The 19,727-nt window shown below is 40.7% G+C and overlaps 1 protein-coding gene across 2 annotated transcripts; it reads right to left on the reverse strand.

The window, feature by feature from the left end:
• Nucleotides 1-4,034: 4,034 nt before the first annotated feature.
• Nucleotides 4,035-19,016, reverse strand: LOC120305059 (cytochrome P450 2J5-like). Of its 2 annotated transcripts, XM_039336364.1 has the most exons (9): nucleotides 18,777-19,016; nucleotides 17,525-17,687; nucleotides 16,307-16,456; nucleotides 15,684-15,844; nucleotides 10,889-11,065; nucleotides 7,486-7,627; nucleotides 6,604-6,791; nucleotides 5,950-6,091; nucleotides 4,035-4,444 (listed from the first exon to the last, which is right to left on the reverse strand). In XM_039336364.1, exons 1-9 carry the CDS (start codon nucleotides 18,945-18,947, stop codon nucleotides 4,260-4,262), a joined length of 1,479 nt encoding a protein of 492 aa, XP_039192298.1. In that variant the 5' UTR covers nucleotides 18,948-19,016; the 3' UTR covers nucleotides 4,035-4,259. The 2 variants fall into 2 exon arrangements, with proteins under 2 accessions (XP_039192298.1, XP_039192299.1); XM_039336365.1 differs by lacking the exon at nucleotides 16,307-16,456.
• Between the last annotated feature and the right edge of the window lie 711 nt (nucleotides 19,017-19,727).

The following is a 19,727-nucleotide window of genomic DNA, read 5'->3' on the forward strand; positions in this document are numbered from 1 at the left end:
TTCAATTTTATCAAGAAATCTTTGATGATGGAAGCAATTCAGTAGAGAGTGGATTCTTTCTCCTTTACTCAAATGAGGCTAAAAATCCATCTATAGAAGATGCTTTGTTGTATTTCTGCAGTGAACAATCAGTTGAATTTGATAGCCTAAATGGTTGCTTCTAATTCTGCAATTCTATAACAATGAAACAGTCTGTCTCTGGCTCTGGCTCTTGAAGTCTCTCTGTTGCTTCTGCTGCTGCTTCGTTCCTCCCCCTGCCCCCTCAGGTTTTGCCACCTCCGATTCCTCACGGTCGGATTGCTGTGCGCCTTTTGTCCTCTGCCAGGCCAGGCTAGCAGGAGGCGGGGGAGGGGGATGCTGCTCTTGCTGGGGAGGGAACACTTATGGATCCTCCACCTGAGGTAATTCTCCCCTGGGAAGGGCTGTGGGGCTGGAAGGAGGCAGGGAGAGGGCTGTGGGAATCGGGCTGTCTGCTTTGCTGGGCCCTGGGTTAGCCTGCCTTGAACAGGATGTGGGCCTAAGCAATTGTTGAATAAATGTTGTGACCCACCAGTTCACTGCTCTCCGTTGCCTAAGCATCGGGCTGCTTAGCTATGGTCCAGAGCTGGCTCTCTCGTCCTCTGTGGCCGGCTGTCTCGACGCCACATGCAGTCATTCATTTGCTGCACTCCTGTTTGCTGGTGTTTTCTCCTTGCCCCAATTTCTTTTTATCCTTTATCCTTCCTATCTTCCTTATCTAACTTTCTGCTCCTTTTTCCTCACTTTCCCCCCCTCCCTCCTACTTAGTTTGGTTACTTCTCTACCCGGGATCCGATACTGCTTCCTACAAAAAAGAATTCTAAAGAGCAGGGACTTACATATGGGAAAAAGTCTTAGAATTCAGCATTTAGGAACACCTGTAGATGACATACAGTATTAAATGGGAATCATCTGTGTATTTGGTTGTAACATTTCTCATCCTTGATTCACTTGACAGCGTGTAAAACGATATGAAAATATATACAACATGTGGTTTGGGCAACAACTTATGATAGTGCTGTGTGGATTCAAAGCTGTGAAAGAAGGAATGACCAGCATCATAGAAGAATTCTCATACCGAGCAGAAGATGCCTTCTTAGACGATTTAGGGAAAGGAAGGATAAATGCAAACAGGAAGGAATTCTACCTTCATAGTGTAACCATCAAACTCTTCCAATTTGTGGTAATATATACATAGCACAGGAAAAAAGAGTATGATGTAAACAAAATGATTTACAGGCACTGGCAATTAAAATGAGTATTTCTCTAGAAAATTTGAATTTTCCGTGTTCTATATTTTCACAACTTATTCTCTAGAAAAAAGTTCTTTTTATGTGTGACTGTGGCTATTGATTATTCTTATAATCTGCTATTTCACTGGAACAGAGCAACCTTCTCTTGGTTTTAGTATAATAATATTTGATTGAAATTGATGAGGTGTATGTAAGATAGAATGAAAGAGTAAAAGCAACAAAATTGGTTAAAAACTGGAGACTAAAACATAAGAAGAATGGTTGCAGAAATTGGGTATGGCCAGTCTAGAGAAAAGAAGGACTAGGGGTAACATGATAGCAGCATTCCAGTATTTGAGGGTTTACCACAAAGAAGACGGGGATCAACTTATGTTCCAAAGTACCAGAGAGCAGGGCAAGAAAAAGTGGGTGGATACTAATGAAAAAGAGAAGCAACCTGGAATCAAGGAGAAACTTTACAAAAGCAAAACACAAAAAGCTTAGCATATTGTTCAGAGATAACCTCCTGCTCTTTTGTTGACCTGGTTAGATATATTGTATAAATACAGCAACTGCCACCTCACATTCACCTTACACCTTTGCTTTGGTGCCAGTCTGCCAGGAGGTATAGGGGAAGGGAAGCTGAAAGGAGGATCCCACAGTTCACTCTACCTGCTGGAGACCTGAATTCATAGACAACGATCTATGAAGGAATGTAGCTGCATACCAATGATGGCTGTTGCAACAACATCTAGTTTGAATATGATTGGACAATCCAGGGCAATGGATGGAGTGGATTCTGGGAAGAGAGAACTATGCTGGAGAATTTGGTGCAAGAACCTTAGATTTGACTTTGCCTTACTATATTTGATCTCTAGTAAAGACTATCTTTCTCATAAAATGGAGTTGTGAATCGTTCTTGCTTAAGGTTCAAGTCGAGTCAGGTTTGACAGGTTGAATAGGTTTCAATGTTGAGTAAAAATTGATCATACTGAATATCTATTAGTTTTATGTTTTCTATGGTGTTTAGGTTTAAGCCTGTGTGGGAATAGCATACAGTTTGTAAGGCCGTGGGTGCAGTGACATGTTTACAACAGATACTTCATTGAGTTCTTTCACTCCTTCAAGCAACCGGACGCTGAAGGCCCTCAGCAGGCTCTTTCGTTGTTATAGAATTGCAGAATTAGAAGTGACCATTTAGGCTATCAAGTTCAACTGATTGTTCACTGCAGAAATACAACTTAAATCATCTTCAACAGATAGATGTTTAGCCTCATTTAAGTAAAGGAGAAAGAACCTGCTCTCTAGTGAGCAAAGGTTTTAAAAACAAACAAACAAACAAAAACCAAGGGCTGTATAACCCAGTATGTCTGTAGGAGATAACCAGACTCCTCAAGAGGGAAAGGTCAAATGCGTCATCAGTCATGAGTCGCTTCATGCCCACAAGAGATCTACGTCCATCCAGCCTTGAATTCCTGTGATTCTTACCAACTGCTAATTTGCTTTGGCTGTCAGTAGTTCAGATTCTTGTACAGGATTAAGCTTCAAATAAATCTATATAACCATTTGAACTGCCTGGATCTTCTGATTTTGATGGTGCTTGGCAGTGTCCCTAATAAGATACTATGCCAGAATTATTAAAATATCATGGTACATTATATGTCCATAAAGTCTATCTGAATAGAAAAGAGAAATGTGTGGCTCACAAGTGATATTATCTAGTCCAGGATTATGTATCGTGCATACACTTATAAGTCCATCATCAGGACATTATCATGGAAAAGAAAATCTCACTCAGTTTTCTTTTCCAATGATGGCATGTCTTCATGCTGTTGGAGGACTATTTCTGGATCTGTGTTGCCTTTTACAACTAAAACAAATTGCTAATAAGGAAGGGTTGTTGTAATAGATTCTGCAGTAGCTCTTATTAATTAAAAGATTGTGTGATTAATCCAAGCATCAAATTATAGGGAGATAACAATAAAGTCTTAGCAATGTCTGTCTAACAATTGGGTCACCACCACAGCTGTGTAACCCATGGCCCAATCTGAAAGTGACTTTTGTTTAAATCTCTTCTTGAGGATCAATCCACCTCCAGAGAACCCTATGTCTCTGTTTCCAAGAAAAGGAAAGCAGTCTGGAGAGATTCCTGTAGGAAATGTGCTTGAATATTATTCAAAGCCCACTGATGATGTCTCCTCGAATGGTGACGAAATATTTGCAACCAAATTGCCATGCTCGGAGCTCAAACCATAGCTCAGATTCCTTTAAAATTGACAGAAAATAAAGGTGGAGCTACTTTGAAGTCTATACATGTGGATCTCTTTGCTTGCACCTGACATTAATTTCCACAGACTCTAATGTTGTAGTCCTGGTGAAAGGAGAAAGTTTACTAGAATGGTCACAGATCCTCAAGTAGAATTTGTACTGCCAAAACCCCGTATCCTATGCTTTTGGGGAAGGTTGGAGAGAAAGTGATTAGGCTGTTAACTACAGAAAGATCTTGATGAAAGAGATATTTGGATCCAGTCCAGATTCAGCCCTAAATATGAGGTAAAAAAAATGCATTGCTTGCTCTTGTGGATGTTTTTCCCTGGGATGTGGATGGATTTCACATCCTTTCTTCTTCCATTAATCCTGTCAGCAGCATATCATACCTTCTAGTAGAGTATCATTTTGGACCATCTGTGAAGTTTGCTTTGGCTGGTTAATGTGGAGTCTATAGGGGAAATTTTAAAAACACGAAAAAGGACACTATGAGTAAATTGACAGTAATATGTTTTATTGGCACCAAAAAGGAAACAAAGGTAAAGAGTAACAAGCTTCCTTTGCATACTGTTCATACATAGCTTTCTGCTTTTGTTGACCCAGTTGACCCACCAATGGGTTGAAGACATTTACATGTGGAATCAATGGAAGCAAAACATAAGTGAATTGGTATATAGGAAACAGTAACATACTGAAAAGCTATTCTATAATTAGTGTTACATTTTTTTATGGTGTTTAAGTTTAAGAATGTGTGGGAATAGCACACAGTTTGTAAGGGTGTGGATGTATTGTCGCGTTTACAACAGGGGCTTCATTGAGTTCTTTCACTCCTTCAGGCAACCGGAAGCTGAAGGCCCTCAACAGGCTGGTCAGAAAGATGAAGATCTCAACTCTTGCCAGCTGCTCTCCCACACATGCACGCTGACCTGAAGATGAGACAAAGCATAAAGGGAATAATAATCTGTTCTGCATATATATCCCCACCAGCAAGGAAATCTGAAAAGATTTGGAACAGCCAAAGCAGATTTCCATGTTGAATCCTAGAATCTTCTAACAGATTCAATTCCCAGAGCTGCTTTCTTCCCCTTTCTTCTGTTTGTTGACAGTCTTCAGCGGGGACACCTTTCAATTTGGTCCCATCAGAGTAATTGCCACTGTGGCATTAGACTATCTTTGACTTCTTTTCCTCAGAAATTTTCATATTTATGGGCAGATAGTCAATTCAGGAATGGTCCAGGAGGTCAGTTTGGCCGTGATTGCCATCGATCTGTCCCAGCTACTATTGGGCTTTGATATTTTGTTTGTCTCTGAAGAAGAACCAGCTTTGCATAACTCTTATTGCTGTGGACAGATATGGAGGCAGTTCTGAAGGGGTGGAAATCAACTGCTCCAGAAATTGGAGAGGACCTTCTGCAGATCACATTCTGCAGGGATGAAAGGACACCAAAATACTGTGGTCAAGGTACCTTATAAATCTGGAAAGAATACATCAAATGAATGTTATGTCTCATTTACTGTGAAGTCCTCTCTGATTTGTGAAATACGGAGATGGTCAGTTTTAACAAAACTATAAATTTCTTTTACTAGTAGATGTCATGATTCCGACAGATGAAACTCTTCAAAAGCACTCCAAGACATTGTTTACCTTAAAGAATCTTTATTTTGAGTAACATAACATCGACATTGCATAAGCGAAACAAAAAACTGAATTCCCCTTCCCTGAGCAGATAGTATCAAAGCACAATTCCTTCCTCCAATTAAAAGTTATAAATCACATTCCCCAATTAGCTTGAAGCGTTGGCTTCATCTCCAGTTCTCCAGCCTGCCAATTCCTTATCAGCTGTGTTTACAATAACATTGTTTTTCATGCTAGTTTTGGTGTTGTTATGTCTACCTGGATTCTCATTCACATTCCCCCTCCCAACATCATCTAACTGTATGATTATAGAGTTATCCTCAAATATTGCAGGTAATCAAAGAAGCTATGATCTTACAACCCAAGATGGATTTGGATAAAACTGACCATTCCACCTGGGGCTTTATCGGCCTATGACACTCAATCTATTTTGGTTCTCTGGGCAAATGAGCTATGCCAGAAACTTGAATTTGGGAGACCTAATTCTCCTTCCTCAGTTATTTTCAGTTTATTGACCATGTATGTTTCTGGGCCATCAGTTGGAGTTGGGCTTTCAAGGCCCAGTGATTACAACCTTCCGTATTGGAATATACCCAGAAGAGTATATCCAGGTAGATATCCTCATAGATTACTATATGATTAGATCACTGAGGCTGGGGCAGGTGAGCAAACTGTGGAAACTAACTGGCACCATAAAGAGTAAGTTGAATTGTGGGAGTTAGTTGCCAAAAAAACTCAGGAGTAGTGCTGGTGGAAATTTATTTGTTATAAGCTACTTTGGGCTCATGGACGTACCTATTCCAAAGGGCAGAAACTCTTCCCGTTCCATGAACCTCCGATCCTTATCTAAAAAGTGATTTGGGTTGAATTCCTCAGGTGTCTCCCATTGTCCAGGGTCAAGAAGAACAGAGCGCAGGTCTGGGATAATAAAGCTTCCCTGTAAAAATAGAGATGACTAAACAGAGGAGTTTCATAAGGGAAACAGCCAAAATAATTCAATAAATGAAGCATTTGGTTTTAGCTTGCCTTTATGGACCCCTATTTGTTCATTTCCAAAGCAGATTCTGCGAACAGTAGATTCTCAATTGTTTAGCTTCCTTTCTCCCCTCCCTTCCATTAAAACAAAGATCTGGGTGCATATTTATCACATCAAGAAATGGACAAAGAAACATGGTCAGGCATGAATACAATTTGGAACTTAAGTTCAGCCTTAATCTCTTACCATCTTCCTAGGATAAATAGAAAACATTTAAGGTTCTAACTTTAAACTCTGAGAGGTGTTTGGATTTAAACCCATAATTTATGCTCAAAAAAGTTTGCTATTCTTGCCCATTCCTTTTTGCATGACTACATTGGTAGTTCCTGAATAGAAAGCTTTTATCCAAGTGCCATATTTTGCTTTTCCTTCCATGTTGGGCTACTGGAATGCAGCCTGAACACATTTCTCACCTTTGGGATATGGTAACCCCTCATCTTCACATCCTTTGTGCTTTGCCTGGGAAGCCCAAATAGCAAGATATACTTTACACGCTGCATTTCATGAATCACAGCATTGGTGTAGGGCAGCTTCTTCCGATCCTGATAGGAAATTGACCCCGATAAGCCAAACACATCTTCAATCTCCTTCTGGACTTTCTCTAGAGAAAAAAAATGATGGAAATCAAAGTTGGGTTTCATTTTCTTCGTCTTCTTCTTCTTCTTCATCATCATCATCATCATCATCATTTTCCAGTTTCAATCCTTGGTGATACTTTAAGAGGTGGAATAGCCATCCTTCTTTTGAGAATCATGAAGGAATGCATATGTAAAATATCTGACTCTCCTTCAGTCAAGTCAGTCTCCAGAATTCAATCCCAATCTATTTGGAAATCTGATTCCATTAAAAAGATGTTCCACCATTGTCTGGAAAATAATATGGATCCAATTGTTGTACAACTCTCCTAAGTTTTTATTCTCTACTCTAATTGGGTCTTTTGTACGCAGTTTAGACTGAAACTAAGCACCAAAACTAAAAACCTTGGTAGATTTCTGCATTTACATTGGGTTAAATGTTTCAGATTTGTATTGATCTTTAGTTTTTAGTTCCTCACTCAATATTTTATTAAGGATATCAAAGAAGGCTCTCCTTATGTAGATTCTCTGCTTTCTTTTCATCCCACTAAACTCGTGTTCATAATTTTTGGTTCAGGAATCCACATAGCAAAATTATTATGAAGAATAGATTCAGTTCATCATTCAATAGCCCTTAATATTTCAATACCTTCAAATAATTTCTCTGGGTTTTAGAACCTGAGATTGGCCCTTTGTTCCCACAGCCCAGATTTCGCTCACCTTGGATGTCGGGATGATTGGTCAAGAGGAGCAGTGCCCACTTCAGAGTAGCAAAGCTTGTCTCTGTCCCAGCAGCAAAAAAATCAAAAATACACTGAGCCAGGTTCTCTTCATTGTAGGTAGACTTGGGGTCATTCCTGCTCTGATGTTTAAAATGGAAAATGAAAATTACAATGAATTCTACGCAGCTTTCTTGGGTCATTTTTGCTTCCGTTCTGGGTCAGAAAAATTCACAAACAAGATTGCCCGTGCATTCTAATGGAAAGATGTGCCATCTGGAAAAAAATTGTGGGCACTATTTTTCTTTGAATCACTTTGTGGGCCTTTTTCTTTTCTCTTCTTTGGAAGTCTTAGAGCTTTTAACCATGTTTATGAAATACAACAACAACAACAACAACAACAACAACAACAACAATAATAATAATAATAATAATAATAATAATAATAATAATAATAATAATAAAGCTGGAAGGGATCTTGGAGGTCATTGAGTCCAATCCCCTGCTCAGGCATGAAACCCTATACCATTTCAAACAAATGGCTGGCCAGTCTCTTCTTAAAAACTTCCAGTGTTGGAGCATTCACCACTTCTGGAGGCAGATTGTTCCACTGGTTAATTGTTCTAATTGTCAGGAAGTTTGTCCTTAGTTCTAGGTTGCTTCTCTCCTTGATTAGTTTCCATCCGTTGCTTCTTGTCCTGCCTTCAGGCGCCTTGGAAAATAGCTTGACTCCCTCTCCTTTGGGGCAGCCCCTGAGATACTGGAATACTGCTATCATGTCCCCCCTCATCCTTCTCTTCATTAAACTAGACATACCCAATTCCAGGAGCCTTTCCTTATATGCTTTAGCCTCCAGTCGCCTAATCATCTTTGTTGCTCTTCTCTGTACTCTTTCTAGAGTCTCAACATCTTTTTTACATCATGGTGACCAAAACTGGATGCAGTATTCCAAGTGTGGCCTCCCCAAGGCATTGTAAAGTGGTATTAATACTTCATGTGATCTTGATTCTATCCCTCTGTTAATGCAGCCCAGCACTGTGTTGGCCTTTTTGGCAGCTACAGCACAGTGCTGGCTTGTATTTAAGTGACTGTCCACTAGGACTCTGAGGTTCCTCTCACAGTTACTGCTATTGAGCAAGGTACCCGCTTTACTATACCTGTACATTTGGTTTTTCTTGCCTAAATGTAGAAGCTTACTTTTTTCACCACTGAATTTCATTTTGTTAGATAGCTCTCAGTGTTCAAGTCTGTCCAGATCCTCCTGTATCTTAAGCCTGTCTTCTGGAGTGTTGGCTATTCCTGCCAGCTTGGTGTCGTCTGCAAATTTGATGAGTTCCCCATCTATCCCCTCGTCCATATCGTTGATGAAGATGTTGAAGAGCACTGGGCCCAGAACAGAGCCTTGGGGCACCCAACTATACACTTCCCTCCATGTAGATTCGGTTCCATTGAGGACCACAAGCTGAGTACAGCCGGTCAGCCAGCTATGGATCCATCTTGTGATGATGCTATCTAACCCACATTTTTCTATTTTATCAAGTAGTAGGTTGTGATCTACTTTATCAAATGCCTTACTGAAGGAAGGGATTTTGAAGTATTTTTCTCCTGAATGGATTTTGCCTGTAGCATTCCTTTATTTATGAATGGAGCCATTGGGGGAGGTTGCCTTAGCCGGCAGCCAGTACTTACATTTTTTTTTCTTCCTTAAGTGCCGGCTGTGTTCCTTATTTTCCTTTCTAGCCAGTAGCTAGTTCTTAAAGGGGAATGTGCCTTTTTAAGCTAGTTCACTCAGCAGCTTGTCTTTTCTGTCTCTGGAAGCCTTTCCTTGTTTGATCAATATATGAAAGAGGGAAAATATGGGGGGGGGAGTTTAAATTCTTCCTTCAGAAGGAGATGGGAATGAGAAAAAGGGAGGCAGGGAAGGGAGGAAGGAAAGGAAGTCCCGCCTTAGCACTTGACCACCAGCAGCTCTGCCATTGACTTTGCTTGTCAAAGGATTGCAGAAGGGGATCACCTAACCCTGGAACACTGTGACCATCAGAAATATGAAGCAATTGCCAAGCATCCAAATATAAATCACATGACCCTGGGCATGCTGCAATGGTCATAAGTGTGAAAAATAGTCATAAGTCATTTCAGTGCAATTGCAACTTTAAACAGGATTTTTTTGGTCATCAAGTTTTTGACACCTTCCTAGGTGGTACTGGAATATTGCCATATCCTAAAAGTGGTACAATTGGTAGAAAGGTTGAAAAGCCCTGCCCTAAAGGATAAGAACAGAAAAATCTCCTTAACAAAGGAAGAAAGAGCCTCAGTTTTTCCTCCCATAAAATAACCTGCAGACAAAGCTTAAGGAAACTAAGTTCTATTCATAAAACAATGTATACATTGTAAAATCGGACTTGGCTAAAGCGATCTCCAAATAGATGGCAGAATAGACCTGGAGTTCAAATTAACTATGGAAACGAGATTAAATCAGTGATAGGCTGTCTGGTTAGAGGACAATAACAAAGAATTAGACATCCTGCATAGCTCAGGTAGAAGTTAGGAATAGGGATGTCCTGTAGCAAATACAATGTGTATGATATAACTCCTTGGTAATTCATTAGTCAAGATTTAGGAATAGGGATGGCTAGAGACCAATAGGATGATGGTTAGATCATTACTAAAATGTTTATTACATGATTAGTTTTATACATCCTACCTTATTCCACCTTCTGCTTTAGTGAAAATTTATAAAGCTTTCTTAATTCTATTGTTCAAAGTTGCTTGACATTTTCTGGTCAGGACCCTTTTTTTTGGAGCGCTTCAATACACGGAAACAATACCTGCACTTCATCTCTGGTGTTCTTCATAGGATTCGGCACAGGCTCAGACTCAAATTGGGGACATCAGGAAAACAAAACACTTGTTTTACATTTTCCCTTTGCCCTTAAGGTGAGTCATGATCCCACATGCCACAATAGAAAATCTTGCAATGGCAATTAAAATATTATATCCAGCCTAAAAAACATAGAAAGAACACATTTTTACACAAATCCCAAAACATTCAGAAACATATAAAACCTAGCTAACTCATAACCCCAATTTCCTAGCTGCCCCAGAAATGTTTGCTGTTGTCACTGCTGTTACTGGGCCAATAAATCTCCTTTCGAACTGCAGCCTGCCTCAATTTCTTTCCTTTTCTTGGATTTCTCTACTGGCTTGGAATAAGACGCGGACCGGATTTAATCTCCAAGAGAAGCAACCTGAATTTACCATGAGCTATATTCAGAATGGAAGTTGAATGAAAAAGAAAAAAAATCTAGGAAGAAGGAAGACAGAATCAATATCTCCTTCTATGTACTTATAGCAAGGAATATGATGATTCCTTTCTCATGTATTGAGCTACAATAAAACCATACCTTTTCCATCTGAAGAAGATAGTAATCAATGAAATCCTGTGGCTCGTGCAGACAGTGAGATTCCTTGTGTTTCTCTATTTCCTGCTTTGCAAAGGTAAGGATCAAATCCACAGAAGCCAGGGCCTTCTTGTGAGGGCCTGGGAGGTAGTTCATTAACCATGGGAGCAAATCATATATCTAAAAGAAAGAGGAGGAAAAATATTACAAACACTTTGAAACATGGTATCAGATCCCCAAAGCCCCCCTCCTAAAAATCCCAACTTCTAAATAGCAGGTAATATTAGAGGCAGGTAGATTATTATAAAGCTATTACAGAGTTGTTTTATTTTTTTAGTGGAGCCTTTTTAAATGTGTTTATCTGCGACAAACAACTTGTGTGCCATGGTTCCGACAGATGAAACTTTTCTTCAAAGAACTTCAAGGCATTGTTTACCTTAAAGAATTTTTATTAGAGAAGCATAGCGTCAGTACTAACATAATCAAAGCCAAAAACTGAATTCCCCTTTCCTGAGTACATAGTATCAAAACACAATTCCCTCCTCCAATTAACTGTCATAAATCACATTCTCCAGTGCAGTCATAAATCCAATTCTCCAATGCTTTCTCTCCAGTTCTCCAGCCCACCAATTCTTATCATCTCTTATTTCAATAACCTTGGTTCACACACCAGGTCCAATATGGTTATGTTTAGCTAAACTCTCATGCTCATTCCTCGCTCCAGCATCATCTAACTCTGATTTCCAAGTGTACTAGTTTGTGATCTAGTATCATTGACTTAGCACTACAAGATAGTGTTTTGGATCAAAAATGACTATCCCTAATCAAAGAGATTCAGATCTCCCCAACTCTGGTAGTTTTTCATAAAGCATTGAAATCCCGACTGTTCCCAAAGACATTTAGATCAGGTGGGTAAATGAACTCTGTAATTATTGATGGTGAAGGTGGTTACTGTTTCTCCTTCGGTTTTGGGGGGTTATTTCTGGTTAATTTGTTATAGTCCTGTAAACCCCTGAGCCACCTGTGTGAGATGGATGGCTATATAAATCATCAATGACTAAATAAACTGATTTGTTTGAGAGTGGAGCTGATTCTCCTGCTCCAGGTATGACTGGACAGGTAGCAGGATCAAACTCTTGGCCAATTAAATAAAAGCACAATTCTCTATTTCACAGTAAAATCCAAGTATGCTTTCCTTTCTTCTTCCAAACCTTCCACCTCTTCAAGATGATACAATTATTACTGGGAACTAAGCCTGTCTGAGGCAGCTCAGTATTCCCTGTACTGCATGTATTATATATGAAAAGGATCGCTCTTGTTGGATCATTACGTTACCATAAGCCAATACAACTCCCTGAAACAGGTAATGCTCGACTTACAACTGGTTGCTTAACAACAATTCAAAGATGCAGCATATTTGGCTACCAGTTTTGATGTTGTGGTGATGCAGACACAGGAAGATGGGGCTCCATCTTTCATGTTCGATTTTGCCCCACTGGGGCACCCTGGAAACAGTCGAAAGTCGCTCCATAGAGGGGACAAGGAGGGGAGCCTTGTTGATCATGGGGGGGGTGGCAGCCCCCTCGTTTTATCTGAGGAAGCCCTCCAAACTGGTGGGGGAAAGACTGGTTCCATTGACATAGCCAGTCCTAAGCTGCTGATAATGGAAGCACCAACAAGCAACATTACAGCAATGTGGATGAAACTGGGTGAGACCTGATCTTCTCTTTATGATTTGAAGATCTCTTCCTGAAAAACTGTTCAAAGCACTCCCCTCGATGAGAGAGGGAAAGGGAATTTCTGCCCCACTCCCTCAGGAAAAGAAAAGCGACAATTTAATTACTTCGGGAAGTAATTATATATATGTGTATATATATATATATATATATATATATATATATATATATATATATATATATATATATATATAGGTCTTTGGTTGTTCGGGTTTTCTCCCGCGTAAAATTGGAAGTGTCTTGGCAACGTTTCGACGAAGTCACATTCGTCATCTTCAGGCTGGTGTTTTTAGCTTCTTGCTTTGAGCAGCAATGTGTGGTTTAGCTGTTTCTTCCTTTTAACTGCCAGTGAGGGTATGAACTGATTGGATGGGAGCTTGGCTGTGTTCTGATTGGGTGGAGGTGTGTTCTGAATGGTTAGGGGCTTGGCTGTGCTCTGATTGGCTGGGGGAGTGTTCTGTTTGGTTGTGCTCAGGTTAGTCTGAGTTGCAGAGGGGTTTAAGATTTTGGGGTTAGGGAGTCGTTTGTCAATAAGGGCAGGTTTTCCAAATGGCTGGTAGGCGGGAGGTATCATCTCGCTTGTTCATGCTGTGTGGGCGTTTTTCTATCTCGATGGCTTCTCTGATTATTCTGTTATTAAAATGTTCACTTTTGGCAATGGTTCTGGTATTTTTAAAGTCAATTTCGTGTCCTGTGGCTTTAAGGTGTTGGACCAGGGAAGATGTTGGTTCCTCTTTTTTGACTGAGTTCTTATGTTCTTCAATGCGTGCACTTATTCTTCTGTTGGTTTGTCCGATGTATATGGTGGGACAAGTGGTGCATGGGATTTCGTATACTCCTTGATTTTCTAATTCAATTTATCTTTGGGGTTTCTAAGGATGGTGGATATTTTTCTGTTTGTGCAGAATGCTGTTTTGATGTTGTGTTTATGAAGGATCTTACTGATTCTGTCTGTGGTGCCTTTTATGTATGGGAGGAGGGCTTTGCCGTTTTCTTGTTCTTTGTCTTGGATTTTGGTGGGGGTTTCTTTTTGGATTAGGTTTGTAATCTTATTTCTATGGAATCCATTGGATGTTAGTACATTGGTGAGAGTGTGTAGTTCGGGTTTTAGGTGTTGTTCGTCAGCTAAGCGTTTTGTTCTGGAGATGAGTGTCTTGGCTACAGAGTTGATCTGTGCTGGGTGGTGGTGTGAGAGAGCGTGCAGATAGCGGTTTGTGTGTGTTTTCTTCTGGTAGATGGTGTGTCCTAGGGAGCCATTGGATTTCTTGTAGACTAAGACATCCAGGAAGGGAAGTTGGTTGTTAGCTTCTGTTTCCATGGTGAACTGTATTTTGGGGGCTTTGTTGTGCTCAGGTTAGTCTGAGTTGCCGGGGATTTTAAAATTTTCTAATTGAAATAGAAAATCAAGGAGTATACAAAATCCCATGCACCACTTGTCCCACCACATACATCGGACAAACCAACAGAAGAATAAGTGCATGCATTGAAGAACATAAGAACTCAGTCAAAAAAGAGGAACCAACTTCTTCCCTGGTCCAACACCTAAAAATCACAGGACATACAATTGACTTTAAAAAGACCAGAACTATCGCCAAAACTGAACATTTTAATAACAGAATAATCAGAGAAGCTATCGAGATAGAAAAACGCCCACACAGCATGAACAAACGAGATGATACCTCCCGCCTACCAGCCATTTGGAAACCCGCCCTGATTGACAAATGACTCCCTAACACAAAAAATGACACCAGACCCACACTCACAAAAACCACACAGGATGTCACCACCACACATCCACGCAAAAAGCAAACCCAAAGCCACACCGATGATGAGGCACGACCACAAACCAGAAGCCAGACCACAGCTGCATCATTAGCCACTTTAAACCCCTCCAATCCATACATGAAGCAAACTGACACCCACCATGAAGATGAGGCACGACCACGAACGCGAAGCCAAAAAATAGCAAGGCAGCCCAAAATCTTAAACCCCCCTGCAACTCAGACTAACCTGAGCAAAACCAAACAGAACACTCCCCCAGTCAATCAGAGCACAGCCAACCCCCCCAGCCAATCAGAGGACAGCCAACCCCCCAGCCAATCAAAGCACAGCCAAGCTCCCACCCAATCAGTTCATACTCCGACTGGCAGTTAAAAGGAAGAAACAGCTAAGACCACACATTGCTGCTCGAAGCATGAAGCTGAAAACACCAGCCTGAAGATGACAAATGGGACTTTGTCCCATTTGTATACTTCCAATTTTACGTGGGAGAAAACCCGAACAACCAAAGACCTAAGAGAAAGAGAGAGAGAGAGAGAGAGGCACTTGCGCTTCCCTTCTCTCTCTCTCTCTCTCTCTCTCTCTCTCTCTCTCTCTCTCTCTCTCTCTCTCTCTCTCTCTCTCTCTCCTCTCTCTCCCTCTCTCTGATCTTGTGCTCACCTGGCAAGCTGGATTCACCCTGTTCTCCAACAAGCTGAAAACACATTCTTATTGGGCTGGCTCTCTCCTGCCCTTGGTGTGCCAGCCCTCTTCCCCCACTCAGAGAGAGAGAGAGAGAGAGAGAGAAAGAGAGAGAGAGAGAGAGAGAGAGAGAGCTGCTGCTTCCTGCTTCCTTCTGAGACGCAGCAAAGGCAGGAGCCCCACCCAATAAGCTTGTCAGCTTGTCCGAGACCAGTGTGAGATCACTCTGTTTTTTACACACACACACACACAAAGAGAGAGAGAGAGAGAGAGAGAAGGGAAGCGCAAGTGCCTCTCTCTCTCTCTCTCTCTCTCTCTCTCTCTCTCTCTCTCTCTCTCTCTCCAAATGGCAGAGGAGGCTGGGAGCCACAGGAGAAGGCTCCCAGCCTCCTCCGTGGTCTAGACCTCTTCCGTGGTCTAGGCAATCACAAGGGGTCTTGAGTGATTCATGAGCACACACACATATAAATGGGGAGGAGAACATATTAGATGATTTCCCAGGCTTCCTCCATGCCATTTTATGATTCCATGAACTATATTTCCATAGTGAAAACATAATTTGTTTGGGAGGCATTGTCTCTTTAGTAGAAAATATGACTCACCACATGATAAAAGCCACCAGTGAAATTAAAAAAAATGTTAAGGGCTTGAGTTAGTTTCTGGAAGTTTTCATCTTCAGGAGCAAATTGATGTCCACAACTCAAAGCACATATGACATTACAAACTGCATTTAGTACCAGAAGTGATGGGTCAAATGGCTGTCCTGCAAATGAAGGTATTTTATAGTGAATTCAGATTCTCATGTTAACCTGTTAATAGTAAAGAACAGGATTTTTAAGGTGATGTAATAGATTGTGAGAATGACCTTGGAAGACTGGTGGGGGAAGAAGTACTGCCTAGGGAATGTTCAGGAGGCCACAACTGAATAACAGGCAGAGAAAGAAACTTTGAAAGGATCCCATCAACTTATCAGGCAGTAAAAAGAAACTGTGGGAGATTTGTACTTTCAAACTTCCAAGAGTCTGCTAACGTAGAAGTAGAGTCAGTTCATCTTGTTATGTCCCCTGTGTAATAAACTTGGGACACTGATGAAGGAAGAGAATTGGGAACTTTATCAGTTTTTAAAAATCAAATCAAATAAATATGTTCTTATTTGAAATAATCAGAATGAAAAGTATTTCTGCACTCAGGGACTTGAGCCATAATATTACTCCAAGTTACAGACCTTTTTTTTGTCTAAAGAACTCCACCAATGTCTGAGCTGCGCCTTCTATTTGATACTCAATGCTTTTCTTCCCCAGCCCCAGCTTCCGCAGAGAAATGATGGCGATGTGTCGCTGCTGTTTCCAGGTGTGGCCATTAGAAATAAGAATTCCTGAGGGCATCAGCAGAAAGTGATAAATGATTCTTTAAAAAGGATTAGGTTTAGTTATGCCAAACATCTCTTGGCTGGAAATACCAAACATTTGTAACATGCGGCCAATTTGTAAGTTTCTGTCCATATTATTTTTTTCTTTAAAAATATTTATTCATTTTGGAATTCATATGGACACTGGGAGATATATGTGGCATGGGGACAGTGTTTGCCAACCTATATCTTATATGATGGAAATCAAAAGCTTCTAAAATAATTGTTGAGTGCCAGGAAAATCAGGAGATCCAGATTGGTATAAACATTTATTGTAAGCTTGAGTTCTCTACATGAATCTGAACTTCTAATGGCCAAAGAAAATTAGTGGGAGATAGGAGTAGAAAGAATTCAAGGTGGGCTGGACTTAGATCTCTTCTGAGCATGAAGAGACTCATGAAGGGACTCACATGTTTGACCCCTCCCTTGGGCTCAGCTTGGTCATCTCCTACATTACCCATCCCTCCATCTTGCCCCCTCCTCTTCCGTGTATTTTCTATGCTGTTTTCCTCTTCATGCATTGTCCTGCACAGTCTATTCTCATGGGAACTTGGCAAGGGTGGGAGGGAGGCAGTCTCAAAGGAATCCTCCTCCCCCTCTTCTGAAGGAGCTAGTGAGTAGCAGTGACACTGGCCAGTTTTCTCGGCGGTAGATACAGGAGCACCTCAAGTATGGGTGTAGGAGCTGATTAGTTTTTTCAGCTTCCCCATTTGTGGCAGGATGGTGAGGTGAGGAGAAGTTGCCTTTGACATTTAGTAGGTGGAAAAGTGATTTCCAAAATCTAGATTGGAATTGTGTGCCTCTGTCTGACACGAGTGCTGAGAGCATGCCATGTTAATGAAAGACATGGGCTAGAAAAAGTTGGGCTATGTCTTTGGCAAACACACACAAACACACACACACACATATTTCAGCACTTGGTCTTGAAAACCAAAATATGATGAAGTTGATTACAACAATTCTATGCATCATGTTACCCGAAATTGGAAGAGTTTGATGATAACTTAGGTTCAGTTTCTCACTATTTGCACTTACCCTTTTCTTTCCCTAAAATATCAGAAAAAGGATCATTTGGTCGATCAGCGAATTCTTCTTGGAAGCTTGTCATTCCTTCTTTCACAGTTTTGAATCCAGACAGGACAACTATAAGGTAAGGTCCAAGCCACATGGAGTGTACATTTCCATATCGTTTTACATGCTACCAAGTGAATCAAAGATGAGCTACATTACAATCAAATAAACAGATTATTTACAGATGATTTGACACCTACAGTCTTTCCTAAAACCTAAATTTTAGCATGTTTCACTATAGCTAATTCTCAACTCTTTAGAAACTGATTTTTTCTAAGATTCCTGCCAAGAACGTCTTATATTCTTTTCTTTATTTTCCTGGGATATTTCTTTTCCTACATTCCTGCTTGAAATCCACCATCTGCAGTCTGTTTGTTCCCTTCATCTGATGGGTTACAACCTGAATTAAGATTGAGTACAAGAACAGCAGTATCTCCATATATACTATTGCGAAAGTAGTTTTTTTTTTAAAAAATGACCAACTTCCTTAAGAAAGATGACTTATGCAAGTATCATGAAGGAAAACTGTTAAGTCAATAGTTGCCCAAAATAAAAAAGAATCTAGTAACCCCCTTTCAGACTATAGGGAGCCTTACAATATTATCTGGAGAAAGAGGCCATATTCAATAGAGGACAAATGTACCCTGTGAATGTGCATTACTCTTGTTGCTACCATTTACAATTTGCTCACAAGGAGTCAGAAAGTGTGACAGAGCCAATTTTTCTGGTTCCAGAGAAAGATAGAAAATCTGAAGTAAAAAAATGTACTTGTGTTTCTTGGAAGACAGTCATGAACAACATTCCCAAGTCATAAAGTGTTCTCTCCTCCCCCCTCTTTTTGTTCTGTTCTGTGTAATTGTTGCTTGGAATTGCATTAGTTTAAGTAAAAGCCTAATAGTACTTCCTTCCAAGGATACAATCTTGATGTTCATCTGTTATTCTAGGATCCCAAAATAATCTTACAGTTCAAAGTTCTAAAACTTCAGCCCTATTACTTCATATCCTGCTCTGTGAAATGCTGGTGAGCAGGTCTCCGCTTGAATATTATGGCATAATGACAAAAATAACTAATCAAATGTAATCACTATAACTAGATTAATTGTATTCCTCATTGTGTAAAAATATTTTTGACATGAATTTGTCCATATATTTGGTACAAAGAAAACAATTGAGAATTATCATATTTATTACTGGTTAATTATTTAGAATGAAATACCTTAAGGTAATAATCTTCATGAAGCCAAAACCCATCAGTCCACACGGTCCCGATGAGAGGAAGAGCCAAAGGACCGGGAGGCAAATGTCTTCGGGTCCAAAGTTGTTTCAGGAAAAGGAGAATCAGCAGAGCAAGCAGCAAAACAAGCAGGAATATCCCTATTGCCATCATTGTCCTGCTGGTTGTTTTTCTTTGATTCTTTCTAGTCTATCCAGAGGTGGTTGTTTCCGACACACAAAGAAGGGGGGATAGCCTGGTGACGGAGGAAGAGAACCAGCACAAAGCAGCTCACCGTCATAAGAAAGAAGCACGAGCCACGAATCCTCCAACGAGTGACGGGCGGTTCCAGAAAGCATGGGACGCCGCGCATGCGCAGAGAGGCTGCCGCGCCTGTGCAGAAGACAGTTAAGCCAACGAACAGCTGCTGAGCGGCGAGCCGACAAACAGCTGATGGGCAGAAGCCCAAAGATTGCATTGCCGGGCAGGGCATCGCAGAAAAGCCTCAGAATAGTTGTTTTCACTAATTTGTGACTGGTGCTGGATGGATGACAGGAGAGTGGGGTTGTGGATGATTTAGGGGTGGGATTGTGGTTTATTGGGCAGGACTGTGGTTGATAACTAAGTGGGTACAGGGTGGGGATGGCTTTGGCAAATGTATTGAAATAGTGCTGGGAGGCGATTGCTCCCAGCGCAAACTTTGTAAAGCATAGAGCCTGAGTTCTAAGGTCTGTGTAAACGTCATCGCTCAAGTAAACCGGAGTTTGTTGGATGAAGGTGTTCCTGTGTTTTCCTTGTTCCTGCAAGGGTCCGGTAGGAAAGCTGACATTTACCTGAAGTGTTTTGTTTTTCTACCTGTTTTATGTACTGCGTTAATTGGAAACAAATAGCAACATATCTTTTGATGCTTTATCTAGTGCTGGTATCTTGTCAGCAAGTTGCTATTATATTAAT

This window comes from Crotalus tigris, unplaced genomic scaffold (genome assembly GCF_016545835.1).
Source record: "Crotalus tigris isolate CLP2741 ecotype Arizona unplaced genomic scaffold, ASM1654583v1 scf7180000017666.379230911805:20528666, whole genome shotgun sequence".
Lineage (NCBI taxonomy): Eukaryota > Metazoa > Chordata > Lepidosauria > Squamata > Viperidae > Crotalus > Crotalus tigris.

Bases quoted from the DNA above. Each gene is read 5' to 3' on its own strand.
- LOC120305059 (XM_039336364.1), bottom strand. From the start codon at position 18,947: ATGATGGCAATAGGGATATTCCTGCTTGTTTTGCTGCTTGCTCTGCTG. The intron at 6,792-7,485 runs GTGAGCGAAATC...TTTTTTCTCTAG, and splicing joins CAATCATCCCGACATCCAAG to AGAAAGTCCAGAAGGAGATT. The intron at 6,092-6,603 runs GTGAGAAATGTG...CTATTTTTACAG, and splicing joins GGGGTTACCATATCCCAAAG to GGAAGCTTTATTATCCCAGA.